This window comes from Phoenix dactylifera, chromosome 18, assembly GCF_051530095.1.
Source record: "Phoenix dactylifera cultivar Ajwa chromosome 18, Ajwa_hap1_PhDact_Kaust_v1.1, whole genome shotgun sequence".
In the NCBI taxonomy this organism is placed as follows: domain Eukaryota; kingdom Viridiplantae; phylum Streptophyta; class Magnoliopsida; order Arecales; family Arecaceae; genus Phoenix; species Phoenix dactylifera.
In genome coordinates, this window is record NC_143207.1 from 16354226 (window position 1) to 16372616 (window position 18391).

Below are 18391 nucleotides of genomic sequence, written 5' to 3' on the forward strand. Positions count from 1 at the left end.
CTAGTCTCTCTCATGAGGCCACGTAGGAGCGAAAAGGGCGTTTGCTGTTTGATACCAGACAGGAAACCGACGTGAAAGGAAGCTCTCCATCTATCAAATCCGGCGGTCCCGTGGCCTCTGGCCTTTTCCCGCTCTCCAACTCCAAACTCCCAAATAAGTCGTCTCCAGACGTCCGCATAATTCTAACAAACTCTATGGGTCTCTTTCCGGTTGCGCCCACGCCGGCCCCACTTCTTCGTGAACGTCACGTGCGCGTCTGCAGTGCGGGCTCCCCCCGCCGCTCCCTCCCTCCCTCCCTCGGCCGCGGGTTGTATCTTTCGCGACGCCGACGGTTGGATCGCGCCCTGCGCACCCTCCTGCACGGATCTCGAAGCGACCATTGTGCGATCCAACGGTGAATTCGCAAGAAGGAAGGCGGATCCATCTTCCGGGAGAAAGACAAAACCCCTATCTCTTTCTCTGGCATCGCGGCCCAACACACCACGAGAGATCATAGTGAGAGAAATAATTTATTTAGGGTGGGGGGGAGGAGCAGCGCGCTGCAACGCCCTCTGCCCGTTGGGACGGCATCCGTACGAGCTCGCGCAGGCTTTTGAATTGCCCTTTTCTTTCGTGAATATTTTTGCCTTCTCCCTTAGTGTATCCATCGCATTCGGCGCACTGTTATTGCAGCGAGACCGGACAATAAGCACGCTCGAGCCGGGGCGAGCGAAGAGATATGGGGGCTGTTTGCGCGGCGTGGAATGGGGCGGTGACCGCATCGTTGCTGTTCCTCCTGTCCTCCGCCGCGTACCGCATTTATAACCCTGCAGTACCTCCCCTCCCCACTCCCCCTCTGTGCCGGGCTCGCAGTCGGTGTCCCCTCCCCTCCTGCCCCGCGCGCCCAACTTACCGCGGCGCGCAGTAACGCCCCCTTTACTATTACTTAAACTCTCCCTCGGATATATGCTGCTGCTGCTGCGGCTGCTGCTGCTATTCACGCTGCGGAAGCATTGGATCCGGTGAGTCGCCAACGATAATGGCGGCCGCGGACCCGCGAGCGACGATGACGACGCCGCCGAGCCCGAAGTCGCCGCCCAGGTACCCGGATCTCTGCGGCCGGCGGAGGCTGCTGCTCGAGGTGCAGATCTTGAACCGGGAGATCGGCTTCCTTGAGGTAATCCGAAGCTATTCTTGGCTCGTTTCTTGATCTCGCTCTCTGTGTGTTTGATCTGATTTCTGGAGGGAAAGCCGAGTGATTTGAAGACAAGTGGATGTCTTGAAGCTGCGGTTGTTATCGGACTGGCGTTGTCTTATGAGATTAGAGGGGCTCGAGGAGATTAGTTTTTCTTTAGTTGAGTGAGTTCGATGGCGTCGTGTAAAAGTTCGTGGAATAAGATGGGATGAGGTCAGGATTTTAGCGCTGCGAAAACGTAGCTGGTTAGCCAGCGGAAAGGGGAGAAGGAGTTCGGCAGTAGCTAGGAGCATCCTTACTCTCGGACATGCTTTCTTTGGTCATTCTTTACTCTTCCAAAGAAGCTATTCGCAGTACCATTCTTTCCTAATCTCCGCAAATTGGTCGAGCTTCTATGCGATGTGAAGGAAAAAGAGCAGTTTTGTGAGATAATGATTGGTCTTTTGGAGTGGTGATGCCATTATTCGCAAATCAAAGTGGTAGGTCGAAGGATTATGAGCGACGGGGGATTGTTATGATTCAAACTAATTTGAGACAGGAAAATATTTTTAAATTTTACGTTTTTTATGATTTCTAGAAAGTGATTTAGCATATGGTGCGGTAAAGAATATTGATACTTTTTATATGACAGAGGCACACAAGTTTGAGACTAAAGGTTGCTAGATACTGCGGTTCCTTTTGATGCTATGATTTGCAAATAGTAGCACCAGCTTGAAACCATAAAACGGCTTTATGAATGTAAAACAAAATGTAATAAATGTTGATAAAGCAAAACGTGAATTAAATGGATACCCTGTTATTATACCTGTTATTCGCTATATTATGCTTACGATAATTCTTTTCAAATTAGAGAGCTACAGAATAAGATTGTAAAGACATAAAATAACCTGACAGTTAATCTTTTGGGTTTGAAATGGGGACAATGTTTCCCAAGTGATTATTATAGCCATTATGTAACACTATTGAAATGGTTAAACATCCTTTGAAGGGATCATCATTTTATTTGGAAGTAAAAAAAAGTGAGATATACTTGTTTATTATGCATTCAGATTTTAATTTCAACAAAAAGCCATTTCTCCACATTCAAGAGAGGGATACACTTGTATTTGCGAAGATTTCAAAACATGTCTTCTCAAGGAATTAAGAATTAAATCAAGAAGATTTCTGCTTTCCTGTTCTGTCTATGGACTTGAGGGATAGAACTGTGAGCCAATTTTATGGGGCGTATTTTCAACAAATAGTATGTAGAATGTTGGACCTTTAAGTGAGTCTATAATGACGAAAGAAGTAGCCTAAGGTGCAAGCAAAATGTACATTAATGGGACTTCCTGATTTTGTATGTATTCTACATCTCTACTATTCAAAGCATTTCCATTCATTGCTCGACAGTAGGATAAAACATTTTGGGTTAACATTTTGAATTCTAGCCTTACCTTAACGTACTCCGTCATCCTTAATGTGGAGGTTTCCAAGTATTTCTTTATTTTGTGAAGACTCTTTACTGTGACATTTTAATGAACCATTTTTTTATTAAGAGGTAATTACATTCCAAGGGATTACGTTTTCAGGCTGGGCTTAATAAGAAAGGCTGGATCTTAACCCCTAAAAAGTTTCTTGAGAATGAGAAATGAAACTTAATATGATAAAATAATAAATTTATCTGGCTTGCCATAAAGATCTGTAATTTGATTCCCAAATAAGGAGAAACACAAGCAAATTTTGGCATGTTTTGGGAGTTTCTTTTGACAAAAGAGTGAGTGTGATGTATCCAACCTTTTCTGTGTCTTATTTTTCGTTTTTTTTAATAATTTTTTTTAGGGCACTTGCTTTCTTGTGCACTGTATGTGTTCCATTTGAAATAAATATTTTACATTCTTTCTTACTTGCTTATTCATTCTATCTTTCTATTGCAATTTTAGCATTTGGAGGTACTTGCTAGCTTGTTCTTTATGTCTTTACCTTCTTATCATCCATGGTTTGTTTTGGTAAGGTTTCCTAAGGATCTTAAAAGAATAAATATTTTAAAGTCTCTTCTGCTTGCTTGCTCATTTTATCTTTCTGTTATTGTATTAACATTTGAAAACTCTTGCTAGCTTGTCTGCAATTTCTTTACCATTTTATGTTCCTTGCATCATAATTTTTAAGGATTTGAATGGAAGAAATTGCCTTCATGAGGCTTAGGTATTGAAATTGAAAACTAGGAATCTCTTTGGCTGGGATTGATGATGAAGTTAATTTCTTTATTGTTGTATATTTTTTCATTCTTGGTGGGTATGTATATGTGTTCGTGGGTTGTTGGGGGTTGTGAGGTGGGTGGTTGCAGTGCTAGAGATTTTGTTTCTAGCATGCAGAAGATATACTTAACCCCAACAAATTTTTATAAACACAACAGCAGGTCAATGTGTTGTGTTTCATGCTCAATGCGTCACATTTTCTACCTTTCTTATTTGCTTTTAAGTGTAAATTTGGGCAATAGGCAGTATAGAAAACAACTCATCTGTTTAGATGATGTCAGGTTCTGAAGGCATATGCATGTCCTGAATGACAATATAGCAAAATCCACAGTTCTGCACTCCCAATTGTATTTAGTGAAATTATATTACATCAATTGTTTCAGGTATTGTAGGTCACTGTTAGATTTTTCATCTCCTCTTTTGGTATTTACCTTGTTTTGAGCCCTTCGTTTGCACACAAGCCATCTGCCTTTCAAAGACATAATCTTTAAGGCACCTTTGTGGTCTATTTTCAAACAGATGTTAGCTTTTAAATGAAATTTGATGATTTAAGGTGATATAGCATTATTCCTGAGTTTGTTCTTTATATAAGCAACAGGATTATAGGAATGAAGTAGAAAAATGGACAAACTTGGAGGCCAATACATGGTCTAACAAGTAGAAGGAATGAAGAAGACCTGTCCAAGGGAGTCACATGGGCAGTTGTATTCTCATCCTTGATTTTTTAAGTTTCCCACTTTAGACTTTTTCTAATATAGTGCTGAAAAATGTTTTTCATCAATATGTCACCCAAAGAAGTGATATCTATCTTCTTCAATTCTGATCTACATTATTTGAGATCATCAATATAACTGTGATTGAGCCCATAAAAACCTCCCAGGCACTAATGCTACTATGTTATTTATCTTGTTTCTAATTTAGTTTTCAAAAGAACAAAAACTCATGAGAATTTCATATTAAGCAGGAGGAGTTACAATCGCTTGAAGGACTTCAACCTGTCTCACGGTGCTGCAAGGAGTATGCTTCATTAACTTGTTTCTTATTTATGCAGCTTCCTGTTTTTTTCTATTGCTTAATGTCAGATGCCCTTCAGTTTCTCCTCTATAGTCCTTAGACCTCAATTGCCTGGCTAAGTGATAAATGTACAAAATCAAAAATTTATGTGGCTTTCCTGATAAATGCTTGACAACATGATGAGGGGATAAAAATTAAAATCTGAAAATGGAATACAGCAAATACTCCACACAAAAAAATTCTTGTTCATATGGGTTGAGTTGGGTCATTTGAGTCTTCCTAATAAACTTGTCAACTCCACTGAGTTTCAGACCAGGCTGTTAACTTTAATTATGCTGAAGACTATTCTTTTTCCTGTTAAGAGTGGAAATTAGCTTTCTTCTTTCTAAGAATATCTGATATTTGCTTATTGATTTGATCTATTGATAATCTTACAGGGTCAACGAATTTGTGGGGATAAAACCAGATCCTCTAATACCTATGTATAGTTCTTTAAACTTGTGCTTTATATTTTGACCTTTATGAATATCATATCTTTATGTTTTTTTTTCTGCTGAACAGAAATAAGAAGAGACACAAGTCTTGTCGCATTTGGAGGTGGCTTGGGTACTTCCTAAAATCCTTTACCTTTTCCTTGTCTTGCACTCTGATGCTCTGTTTCATTCATGAATGAAATCAGAGTAAAAATAAGGGATGTATTCAGCCAAGTGCATAAAGTTATTTTTACTTAATTCACATAGCTTTATTCTGCTTAGCAGGTGCATAACCACTTTTTGCCAAATAGAATATTCACCGTTGTGCTCACATATGTACCCTGTGGTTGGGTGTGAATGATTCTATTTAGGTGTGTTATTCCTCTCAGTTTCAGCTTATTCCAGATTTTGAACCAAACAAAATTTGGACTTATTCCTGGAAGAACAGGATAAATTAGAATATAGATTAATTTAAGAACTCATCGAAGTTTGCTTTATTCATGATTATCTGGGATGTTCCTTTAACATTTGCATGGACGGTTGAACTTTTCCTGCAGTTACTGTTCTACAGGGATAGCAATTCTATTTTAGTCCATAATCTAACTTTGAGGACATGGCTACCATTTTTGCCCAACCTTGTAATTACCTTAGTTGATCTAATATCTGCTCAAACCCTTTTTTTTACTAGTATTCCTTACCAGTATATGCTACTTAGTATCTATCAAGATAATGCTTGTTTTTGAAGCTAATGTTACTGTTACTAATGATTTATTATACGATAAACACTTCTGGAAGATAATCGTATAATGAGATGTTAAAACTGTATGTTTGTTAGATACGGTACATCCTATGAAAGTGCTTGAGTGTTCTGTAATCATAATCATCTAGCTTCTCTCAGTTATTGGTGTTAGCTTTTAATGATATTTCACCATCTCTATCAAGGCTATGTCTCATGTCATAACAAGTTTTCCCAAATGCTGTTCATCTTTAGTTCTTATCTCTGACAGAAGTCAACTCTCTTTACTACATCCTCCTTAGATGACCATAGCAAATGTTCAAACCATTGCAAGTGGTTTTCCATCACTTCGCCTTCGATAGGCGCAACTTGTATGCGCTACAGGACCACCAGGGCATGTCGTATTTATGCTTGGGTGGACCTAAGGATGGGATTAGTTTATGCTTTGTCGGTTCGCAAATAAGAAAAACAGGAATAGAAAAAGTTTGTGCCTATGGGAATAGTTGTATAATGAGTTAGTCCAATTCTTGTTTGGATACAATTTTTGGAATAACTTTTGGCTAAGGGTTCTTTTGTCCATAAAAAATAGAAAGTAGGCATAAATGATAGATTTATGCATGGAGTAGCTTATGGCAACCTCCTTTTGGAATAGTTATGTGTGGCAAGGTCTATAAACTTTGTACTGGGTATCGTAGGGGTACCTTACCAATATGGTATGGTACAAGTCGATATGGTACAGTACACACCCCATACCAAAACAGCTTTGCAACCATTTTTCTCGATTTTTGATCTTGGTACGTCTCAGTATGTGTTACGCCCTAAACTCGCCATCTATGTCATGCCCTAAACTCACCATCTATGTCGACCGCATGACATAGCCGCATGAAGCCTAGAGCTGTGCCTTAAAGTTCATGCAAAAATTTGCCTTTGCTTAGGCATAAACCAAAAATAAATTGCCATAGAAAGAATTCCTTTTTGGCTCTCCCGGTTGAAAAGGACTCTCCTTAAGCATCCGTGTCAAAATCGCCATAGACAATTTCTTTTTGGCTCCTTTGGTTGAAATGGACTCTCCTTGTGCACCCGTGTTAGGCCTACATGAACGGTTTCCAATGAATTCCATAAATTTAACTCAAGAATTATAACCAAAAGGATCCAACTACTAATTTCATCATAATTCAAATATTCAAATACAAAATTATAACAGATCATTGGCATCAGAAAATAAACTAGCTAACTAGCTGATGACTGTCGCTCGAACTCCACGCCAACCCATCCAAAATCTACGCATCATGTGACTCTAAAAAAATATGCAAAAAGAGATATGAGCTTCATAGCCTAGTAAGAATTTCTACACATCCACACCAACACAATAATATAAGTTTGAAAATAGCAAGAAATTATTACTGAAATCACAAACCATCAAAATTGCTCGAATAACAATATACACATGTATATCAAATATCAATAGAAACCCAACCACTCAAAGTGATATATCGTACGATATCTCATAAATCTTCTATAGTATTTTCAAACAACTTTTCGTTTCGTTCCTTTTTAAATCGATCCGAATCTAGAATCAATTATCTTTTCGACTTTGGGCCAAATTTCGGTCAGATTTTCCACTCGTGACGGGGCAATTAAAAGGTGTCATATTTTCCGCCCGTGATGGGGCAATCGATATTGTTACATTTCCAGCTTGTGACGGGACAATCGATGATAACGAGATTAGTCTAGACTTGTTCATTCAATCAAGTTCACATTCACACCAATTTTTTTTTATTTTCAGCATTAGACTAATCACGGCTACGTTTCTCACCCTGACGGGGCAATCGATAAGTCACATTTTCAGTCTGTAATGGGGCAATCGATAAGTGTTACATTATTCGCCTGTGACGGGGCAATCAAAATAACATGGTTAGTCCAAAGTACTACATTTATTAGTCCGATTATATAAGTGTAAATTATACTCATATATGCATCCATTATACTATCAATTACAAGCATACATAATCAAAACATGGTTTAATATAGAAACCAACATAAAAGAATTCTTGCATCTTTCTTATCTTAATCAAGAGCATATCATACATACGTATACAAAATATCTATAATCATGCAAGCAAGTGTATAAGGATTCTTACCTCTTTGCTAACAACTCAGATAGATTAATCACTTGTCCGCATCGCGATCTTTAGACTTGGGTGCGCAGAACCTTGTTCAATGTCCTGTTGTCCAGAAGGTTGTTCTCCTACATAACCAAATCAATATAAACAATTATATGAGGTATCTGACAATCCAGAGCCCTCTACTGGTCCATTAAAGGGTCACCATCACGTGGTAGTCTAGGACTACCCTCTGAGTCCCTTTTTCCAAAATTTTTTCTAGATTAAGCTGGAGGAAAAATACCAAGATAGAGAGAAAAAGGAAGGAAGAGAGAAACTAGAGAAGAAAGAACCGTGAGGCTCTCTCTAGAACGGAGGAGGATGCTTGGCGGCAGCAGCCGCTCGTGGCCGGTGACCCCCAGCGGTCGATGGCCATACAGTGCCAGCGGCATGCCATGCCCGGCTATGGCCGGCTGAAATGGGAGGAAGGAAAACGAAACATGGGAGTCCCTATTTATCACCGATCCGGCAACTTGCAGGCCGGATTCAAGGGGAAACGATGGCCCTAAAGAGTGGAGAATGGAGGGAGGAAGCTTACCATGCCTCCGACAATCTCCTTTGGTCAGATTGACGGCAAAAACCCCAAGTACCTCTCTCGGATTACTTAGAGTCTTATGCCTCAATGGAAGGACCCTTAAAGTTGATGGCAAAGGAGAGGGAGAGAGAGGTCCTTTTATGGATGAAAATCGACTCAAAGAAGGTAGGATTTGAGCCCCTTAGACTCCTTCTAGCAGACTTGGAACCGGAGAAGAGGAAGACTTCCCTTAGAGTCTTTCTCCCTGCCACACTTGCCAAGCACATCTTGTGGCCTATTGACCGGCCCAAGCCCAAAAATATGGTTCCTTACAGTACAGGTCGGTATATATCTTGGTACACCATGGTATAGGGTGGTACAGAGTAGTATGGGGCATGTATCGATCCGAACTTAAGTTTTGAACCGGTTCTCACGGGATACTGCAGTCATGATGCCACAGGTGTAAGTAGATTTGACTGGCACAATGCACAACTATACCCTGCTTATACATGTTCCTTTAAAAGCTATGCCAGGCATAAGGATTATTTTGAACCTCGTGCCTGTTCAATTCCCCAACCAATTCCTGCCTTAAGAGCTTAAGCCAGATTGGCCTTGCTGCCCCAAACCCATGGGTCAGACAGAAGTGGACAAAATCAAAGATAAGGAGAGATCAGAAGGCTTTGTAGTCTTATTACAAGGGTTTAGAAGGTAGATAAAGGTGCTAGGTAAGCTAATATAGAAGAATTAGGTTTAGTAATGATGGTCCATAGTAGACTTGTTAAATAAAGGAGAAAGCGCATTACTTAAAAACTAATTCAAAAATGTCTCTAAGAGATCAGTTTAAAGGGAATGCAACAGCAAAGAGGTAAATATAATCCATAATAAGAAGAACAAAGGAGATGGAAGAATTAGACAGGAAGAGAGAGACTAAGATGAAACAGGAGGGCTGAAGCTGGCCTCTATTCTCCAAACTTTTTCACAAAATAAAACCAGCATACAGGTCGTCTTGGCCGCTTAATACCTCATAGTAATAGCTCAGACGGCGCTATATCTTTTCCCAGTCGGAGTCTTTAATATACCCCCCCTCCCCTGAGAAAGAAAAGATCCAAGTCAAGTAGCTTAAAGATTTAAAGACCACTAAACCAGTGAAGAGTCAATATATTATCATATTTGATATGTTAGATGATTTTGATGCTCCAATATGCTTGTTGAATGCAGAAAAGGATATATGTGAACCTAGCAAGCCCTCATAATTCCACATTGTGGAGATCCTTCCTATTGGGTTGTCATTTGTGTCTCTTATACCCTCCCTTTACATTTAATGAGCTGCATTATTATACTTTCCATAAATTCATTGCTGGCCAACGGCCCTATGATCCAATAAAACTAGCTAGATTTACTTGATATAATATTGGGTTTGATGTCTTTTATATAGAAGTGCCTGGCATTGATTAGAGATGGTGATGCCATCAGTTAAATGGTTTTTAGCGTAATGAATTTCTTATAGTATCATAGAGTGCAAACATACCATGCATAACCCTTCATACTTTCCCGCAAATCCACTTTAATACTATCATCTCTGCTGCCCACTCTGGTGTGCTTAAAACTTATATTGTTTTCCAGAAATCTAAACCATGCAACATTGTAGATCCTGTTAGCACTTACAAATATTTCACTTGAGCTGCAAGACTATGTATTGCTTATATAACATCAGATATGTGCCTCTCATCTTCAACCTTCTAGCTCTGTTCTATTAGATACCTTCCTTTGTTTAGTATTACTAATCACGAACACTGGAAATTTTTGAGCTTTTTGCATGGATTGAAAAAGCAAATCTCTAGAAGTCACCTTCTCCAAAGAAGTGCTTCACTTACCAATGAAAGAGAAATGGTTCAAGGTTAAGCTTGGTATTTCTAGAAATTTTATGCAACATGGGTTTCTTTGGCATTGAAGTGGTGATAAATGCTATGGGCAGCTAATATGCCCTTCTGGACCTATCATAAGTCAATAATTTGAATGGACCAAGGTTCTTTCCTTGAGAAATGACCTTGATTAGATGGAAACATTCATCCGGAATAATCATACTATGGATTTATGGAAGGTGACTGATGATTTCATTTGGTGGGCTTTGCATGGTGATAATAGCCATTGAAAAATGTGAATAGTGTTGGTTGAAGTGAAAGACTTTGCTTTTTTCTTGATTGCATAGGATTAAGTTGGGGAATGCTAAACAATTGGTATACTGTCTTGTTATAGAGAGAATAGGAGGGCCTGAATGTCAAATCAGATTTACTTTTTCTGAAGTTTTCTTCTTCCTTGTTGAAGAAGATTTATGTTTATTGCCTTTATTTCATAGGTCTGCATCTGCAAAAAAAACAGAGAGTTCAAATTTTGGTTGCTAATATAATGAGTTATAGAGCTTGCAATAAAAGCTGAGTTATATTGATCCATGGTTGGTTAATGACTATAGAGGTGTTCTTGAATGCTGAGTTGGAGATGAGATAGCACAAGAATACACTCACCAGTCACCACCCTCAACAAATCCAGCAAGGGGATAAAAGCCATGAGATACTAGAAGTCTCCCAAAGGCCAAAATGTAGAATTTCGTTCAAAATAATAACTACAATAACAATCCACAGTATGATTATGCCCAATGCAGGTTCCCATGATGTTTACTTGTCAGTTATATTATTAAATATGAAAACAAAAATGTCGCCTAATTCAACTACTAAATGGTCTAATAAATGATACCTACATGAGATTTAATTAGGTGCTTTATGGTATGAGGGTTGTCAAATGGTCTCATGAAATGGACCTCCTTGCTGGGTTGTCTTAAGGCCAAGTTTGTCAGACACTGACGGTGTCAAACTCTCCTGATTGGTGAGAAATGGCATCCATCCAAATGGGCCAATAATATGTAACCGGATGCTTCATCGTAAAATTCTCGATGAATTGCAATTGAATGTATTAATTAGTATGAGATCACAAGGATCTTCAAAATCTTGGATGAAGTAAAAAATCATGATAATCAATGAGGGTTGCCATCACAATATTATCCAAAATCAAAAATTAGCATAGGTTGCTCCCGACAATACGCTCATTTTTGTGGTAAAAGTTTCCTTCATATTGAAACATGAAATTAATCACATCCAATGCATCCTTTGCATAGGAGGCTTAGTACAATATAGAAAATTTTTTTCCTCAGATTAGAAAGCTCGTTTCTCACAATTGCTGGAGATGCCATGCTATGAAAAAGCTTCATAGGCATTGCTTGCAAGATGTCTTGTGCATGCTACATGAGTTGTTAAGATATCCAACTTGACATCACAAGCATTGTTATGTGATGGTTTAGCCTCTGATGCCAATATTTGATGCTAAAGGTGTCCATGGATCATGCTTAAAGAAGCATTTTTCATGAAGCCCACTCCATGAAACTCATTCTATGCATCTCCTTTCTAAATCTCATGTGGTTAGCACTTATTAGGTTGGTGGATAGTCATTTTGGTGAATTGGCTGCTGTATTTGACTATATAATTTGTATTTTGGACTTACAGTTACTTGTGTTGTCTTCCATGAAAACATGAGGAGGCTTTTTGAAACTTATCCTGTTGATAATGCATGTAGAGAGTTGGAGAATCCTATGCCAGTATAATAGTAGCCATGTTTGAGAAATTGTAATTGAAGTTGTTGTTTTGAATGAAATTCTAGCCTTTGGCTCTTCTTCTGCTTCTCTTATCCCCTTTGTTGATTACTTGATGATGGTAATTTTATCTCTTTTTCTGCTCTTGTGCTGCCTTTTCATATCCATCTTGGTGTTTGATCCTGAACCATTATATATTTTCAATCTGTTACTCAGAAGACATTCACCTGCATGCTTTCAGAAACATTACTTCCTCAGCTCAAAAATGTCTGCCGTAGGATTTAAATAATGCAACTGCTATTCATAGAAACTGATGATGATCATAGAAAGTTGATACCTAATGTTTTTGTTATCTTCAAATTCTTTTGAGTACTCTGTACAGTTATCCTGTTTATCACATTGTAGCCAATAAAATGCATGATACTTGTATGCTATGCTTAGCAACAATAGATCAATATCTATAAATGATCATCCAAGACACAGGTTTGAACTGTGCCAGTGAAACCACAGCAAAGCACACATTGAACTGCTATCATCATAACCTTTAAAAAGTCAAACCATTTTTTGCTGCAGTTTGACAGTTTGTGGTTTTGCATCATTAACTTGTGGGTGATGGTATTACTCATGTGTGGTCACATCTGAATGATAGTGGTTTTGTTTCTGAGCAGATCGAAACTTTGCCTCTGCTTCTCATGGATGTGCTGCTCCAGCGGAAGCTTGCTAGAGCTCAAAAGACCGAGCTGCAAATGCCCATGCTCAAAGACTTGCAGCTGTTGCCAAAGGAATTGCAACTGTTACCCAGAGAATTGCAGCTGTCGCCCAAGTATCTGCAACTGTTGCCCAGAGAATTGCAGGTGTCGCGACTGTTTCCCAAACAACTGCACCTGCTGCCCTAAGGACTGCAAATGCGACTGCTGCCCTAAGGACTGCAACTGCGACTGCTGCCCTAAGGACTGCAGCTGCGACTGCTGCCCGAAGAGCTGCGCGTGCTGCCCGAAGAGCTGCCCCTGCTGCCCGAAGAGCTGCGCATGCTGCCCGAAGAGCTGCAGCTGCTGCCCGAAGAGCTGCGCGTGCTGCCCGAAGAGCTGCGCGTGCTGCCCGAAGAGCTGCGCGTGCTGCCCGAAGAGCTGCAGCTGCTGTCCGAAGAGCTGCAGTTGTTTCCCGAAGAGCTGCGCCTGTTGCCCTTCCGAATGTGAATGCCCTTGTTGCCCTTGCTGTGAGGTCCCATCCTGCAGACCAAGCTGCAATTGCTGCGAGGGTTTCTTCTGCAAAACACATGGCAGCTGCCTTGATGTTTCCTGCTGTAGGCCCTGCTGCAATTGCTCGGAGCTTTCCTGCTTCAAGTCTGTTTGCTGCAATTGGGGTGTTTCATGCTTCAAATCCCAATGCTGTACCAGGGGATTTTCCTGCTCCAAACCACGTTGCTGTGGTTGGGGTTTTCCTTGCTCCAAACCACGATGCATCCTTCCAAGCGTCTCCTGCCCTGAGTATTCCTGTGGCTGTATCTGGTCCTGCCCAAGATGTACAGAGGTACGCCTGTGCCCAAGATGCTCTAAAACTTGCTGTCGTAGTGGATGTCTATGTTAGGTTAGATCATGGCATTGTATTCCTCTTAGCGTCCAGTTTTTTTGACATGCATATTATTCTATTGGAATTCTGAATCATAATATATTTGAAATTAAAATTTTTGTCCTGTTATCAATATCACAATGTTGCTAGAATCCGTCGTCCTCTTTTCAATTCATTCTTCTGATCTTGTTTCAGAAATAGCAGGTGTTTTTGGCCTAATACTAACAATTTTCAGTTTAGGGAGGATATTTTTTTTTTTCCTTTTTTCTGTCCCCATAGCCTCTATAAAGACTGCCAAGAACATTAGTAATGAAGGAAAAGGAAACTGGGACAATAATATCTACCCAAGGTTGCATGATAGATCCTTGGCGCTCCTGATCACTGTAAATGATCTTCAATTGACAATATCCTGCTCGAGAATTGTGTCCAGGCCTTGTTTGTCTCATACTTTCCAGTTGTGACTGCGACAGGGACAACTTCCTCCCCTTTTCTGAATCATGAGGATAAGAAAATTCTTCTTATGCTACCGAGGATGGTTGCACGGTACCTACTAGGATTTGCGCTCAATGAATCTAGGGAAATAGAAGTTATGATCCAGAAATATTCTAGGAAAAACATGGATGGATAAAATTCAGAGATGATCATGTGTGATACTATGAAGGATGAAAGTTGGTAAATAATGAGTTCTGTAAACGTTTTTTAATCATGTAATCAATGCTCAGATCTGCACCTAGAGTTACATATATTGGTCTGAATCACCATATTGTTGCACTCAATTGCCAAATCAGAAGCGTTGCAGTAAATGCGATGTAGCTTTTAGTAAGAATAATTGGTGTACAAAGATGGAAAACTGAACCCTTTGGACGGGGCTTGATGGTTGTGCATACAACTATGGTTATTAACTGAATGGATTATGCATGGAAATCTGAATTATATGTTGGAAAAGTTTCCTTCTGATTAATTAAAGGTATGTTACAGAGATTGAGGAGTACAACTGCAGCTGTCAGGTTCATCAAGAGTGCTAGAAAGCTCACTTACATTGGTTGTGAGGATTGCCATTACTCAGAAGAAGGAGATTGCAATGAAATGGAAAGTATATCAATAAATCAATACATGAAATTGAAAATAAGCGGCTACTTTTAAATATAATGAAAATTATGATAGGAAACAAAATTTACCTCGAAAATGTTTTCATTAATTACCTTCTAAGATCATTAAGCTTCCTTCAACTTGGCTTTCTTTTGTGCGTTTGCGCATCGCAGTGGTGGTTGTCCGTCTTGGCTTGCATGTGTATATTAGAGGTAATGCCCTGGAAGTGTTTGGTTGGTTGTAAGCAAGCAAACTGAGACCTAGTTTGTAGAAGCTATTTTGATTTATGAGAGAAGCCATTTCAAAGTATTTTTGAGCTGGATTTCTCATAGAGGTGACTCGGTGGGGAAAAAAAAGAAAGGATGGTTTGATTGACGAAGTTATACTTTGAAGATCAATTGAATTAAAGAATTTTTTATTCGATGAAAAAAATTCTTTCGGAAAAAAAAATTATTAGCATGCCAAAAGCTGCTCTTACAATATATTATGCATGTATTTATAAGAAATGATACTCTAAGTTTAGTTTAGATATTAAATCCGATATGAAATCATACTCGAAATAAAATTCGATAATAAGAAAATATTTTAGAACTATTACAAATATAAAAAATTAGTCAAAATTTGATACTGTTTTTAATAAAAAAAATAAAAAAAACATGCCGAAAATCTCTAAGTTTCTTAAAAAAATTTGCTCGCAAATATGCTACCTACTTCCATACTTGCCTTGTTTTATTTGATCCTAATAAATGCACCCTGGGCTGCACCAGTGAGTTCATTCGGGTTTACTTCCGAGTAATTTTAGGAGAACTAAACGTTTGATTTCCCGCCTGCCAGAATCAGCGCCATCCGGCCTTTTGTGACGGCATTTTCCGTGTGACAATCTGTCCAAGGAGGGCCCCATTTTTAAATCCTGTCCTGTTCCATTCTGCTGTTGTACGTGGCAGAATTCTATTTGCCACAGCTCGGTCCGTAGTAAGTGGAAGGACAGCGCTTCGATTAGCCCTCCCAAAAGAAACGTGACGTCTCACGTGGTCGGACCCCTTTTCCACTCGCCCCCACGAGCCAAAATCCTATCCCTAGATGCAATTATGCGAAGCATCCCGGATAACAGCCACGTAATCCAATCCATCCAACGCCCACTATCAAGCGGATTGACTACGTGGCAACTATCCACAAACTCCCTCATAGATGTGTCCAAGGAGATCCCAGCGATTGGACCTTATGGAATCTTTTCCGTCCTCTATCCTACAAAATAAAGAAGAACCCCAATACGTCCTCTAATCACAAAACTGCCATACAACTACAAAGAGTATAGAGAAGCCGAAAGGACAAATCCGTAAATAAGTAAAAATAATTATCAGGGAAAAGTCATTTCCATCCTGTATTACAGTGCATCCGAAACCCTTCCTGATTTCCCTGGCCAATGCGACAGGGGTACCCATGCCCGGGTAGAGAAGGGGAGTGCCGTGAAATTGGCTGGCAGCCCCCCCGATGATTCTGGACAGCACCGCAGAAGGAGCTCATCCTGTCAGCTTAAATTTTTAGGACAAATGGTAATTTTAACATGATACCAGGGCATAGGTCCTAAGTTCAAATCTGTCTTTGCATTCTTTAATTTTATTATTAAAAATTTTATATGTCGGGTTTACTCATTAAAGTAAAATCCGATCCACATATGAGAAGAAGCGTAAAAAAATATAATATATATAAATAAATCTACCACATCATGTTAGCTTAAGCTTTTAAGATAAGTGTTGATTTCAACAAACACCGACAAGAACGGAGAGGAGCTCACCGCCGAATCCCACCTCATCCCCGCCACGATGGTCGGTGCGTTGGCCGAAGAAAAGATCCGGGACTACATCAAGTCACACTCTTCCCCCACTGCCACCATTGTTTTCCGAGGGACTGTGATCAGCTTATCGCCACCCGCCCCAAAGGTGGCAGCTTTCTCGAGCCGGGGCCAAATTACCGCACTTCGGAGATCCTCAAGCTGGACGTGATTGCCCCTAGCGTCAACATTTTGGCGGCTTGGATGGGGGCGAGCAACCTGACCGACCTCGATATCGATCCGAGGAGAGTGGATCGAGTTCATGTTATCTCGAGAACCTCCATGTCATGCCCCCACGTCAGCGGCACGCCGCCCTGCTGCATAAGGCCTTCCTGGGTTGGAGCTCCGCTGCGGTCAAATCCCATAGCACAACATATGAAATTTTTAATAACAGGGTTAAAAGAGTATGAAGACCGTGTTCAAACTCAGGACTCTTGCCCTGATATCATGTTAAAATCACCACTTATTTCAAAAACTTAAGCTTATAAAATAAGATAGATTTATTTATATATTTTATATTCAAAAAATATAAAAATATATAAATAAATTTACTTCATCCTATCAACTTAAATTTTTGGAATAAGTGGTGATTTTAACATGGTATCAAAGCAGAGGTCCTAAGTTCAAATCTTGTCCGATGCTGACGTCGACGACTACCTTGCCTTCCTCTGTGCAATTGGATACGGTCCTCAACAGATTGCAATCTTCAGCAGGAATGAGATCAGTGTGAATTGTTCTACCGTGACTCTGGCTAGGCCTGGCGATCTCAATTACCCAGCTTTCTCTGTCGTGTTCTCGTCAGCCAGTGATGTCGTAACATATGATAGAATGGTTCGAAACGTCGGAGTACCAGAAGATGCCGTGTACGAGGCTGAAATCTCCAGCCCGCCTAGTGTGCATGTCATGATGACTTCGAGCAAGCTTAGTATTTGATTCAGTAGAGCAGATCTCATTTGCTTCTATAGCCGACGTAGCAGTTGCCGATTCGCATAGCTTTGGATGGATCTCATGGAGTGATGGCACGCATAGTGTGAGGAGCTCCATTGCTGTAAGCTGGCGCACGAGTCTTGGGTCTGCCGTTTAGGCTGGCTATGTAATAGTTTCTGAGAGGTTCTACGTTTGATTAGGAACAAGGGAAAAAAGTTTGGAAGATTTGAGTTTCTGAATGGCTCAGCAATAGCCAAGGGATTTATGACTAAGTAAAGAAGAAAACCAGCAGATGGAGGCTGTAAAATTCTCAGGTAGTTCGAATGATCAAATGTGAAGATCAAAAACTGTCAGAATGTGAAAATCTTGTTAATTGATATAAGAGAACCCAAAGAGTGTGTTTAATTTGAAGAACCTGCTCTTCAATTAAAAGGTATCTTTCCCTTTTTTTTCCCGGTTGTTGATAAAGGGACATTAGGCACCTTAACAACCTGCGTCATCATAAAAGCAGGAGCATTTCATACTTTATGCTCCTATTATAAAACAAAAACCTAATCCCAGATAGTTGAGATGACATTGAACTATTAGGGATCGCTGCATGTCCAGTTTGTGTATCATCTTAATCATCGTCACAAAGGCATCTCATTCTGTAACAAAGTATTATAGCACAAAGGCAGCAAATAAACCCCCAAAGCTCACAAATCAGTAAGAAACACATCAATTCATTTTTTTTTTTCAAGTTATCATTTCTCAATACTAATTCCATTTGGCATAAGATTGTAACATAGTTCTAATCATTATTGCAACATAATAGCCAGAAGTCTTATATCCAGATTCAAAACAGCAAGTCATATCGTTGCAACGGCTTATTCTTGAATTTTTCAAAGTGCCAACGGGCTAAAGTCACTAGGTGTTGGATACCGGTGTTCAATCCCACCCTCGCCCTGATAGTGGCCAGGCTTCAACAACAACATAGGAGGAAGCAACTAGAATTGTAACAAAACGGACACATTCTCACCCAACTGGTT

General features: G+C 39.9%; 1 protein-coding gene and 1 pseudogene across 2 annotated transcripts; both read left to right on the plus strand.

The window, feature by feature from the left end:
* The first annotated feature begins 520 nt into the window (after positions 1-520).
* Positions 521-13651, plus strand: LOC103703290 (uncharacterized). 2 transcript variants are annotated; one of them, XM_008786090.5, is made up of 5 exons: positions 521-1156; positions 4370-4425; positions 4860-4904; positions 4984-5028; positions 12616-13651. In XM_008786090.5, the coding sequence occupies exons 1-5, from the start codon at positions 1019-1021 to the stop codon at positions 13532-13534; spliced, it is 1203 nt and encodes a 400-aa protein (XP_008784312.3). In that variant the 5' UTR covers positions 521-1018; the 3' UTR covers positions 13535-13651. The 2 variants fall into 2 exon arrangements, with proteins under 2 accessions (XP_008784312.3, XP_008784313.3); XM_008786091.5 differs by having other exon boundaries at positions 4373-4425.
* Positions 13652-14485: 834 nt separating this feature from the next.
* On the plus strand, positions 14486-16846 carry LOC148699537 (subtilisin-like protease SBT1.4 pseudogene; annotated as a pseudogene).
* The last annotated feature ends 1545 nt before the right edge of the window (positions 16847-18391 follow it).

Excerpts from the sequence above, each read along its gene's own strand:
- LOC103703290 (XM_008786090.5), top strand. The coding sequence starts at position 1,019 with ATGGCGGCCGCGGACCCGCGAGCGACGATGACGACGCCGCCGAGCCCG. Across the intron at positions 1,157-4,369 it reads GGGAGATCGGCTTCCTTGAG|CAGGAGGAGTTACAATCGCT; the intron begins GTAATCCGAAGC and ends TTTCATATTAAG. Across the intron at positions 5,029-12,615 it reads CGCATTTGGAGGTGGCTTGG|ATCGAAACTTTGCCTCTGCT; the intron begins GTACTTCCTAAA and ends GTTTCTGAGCAG.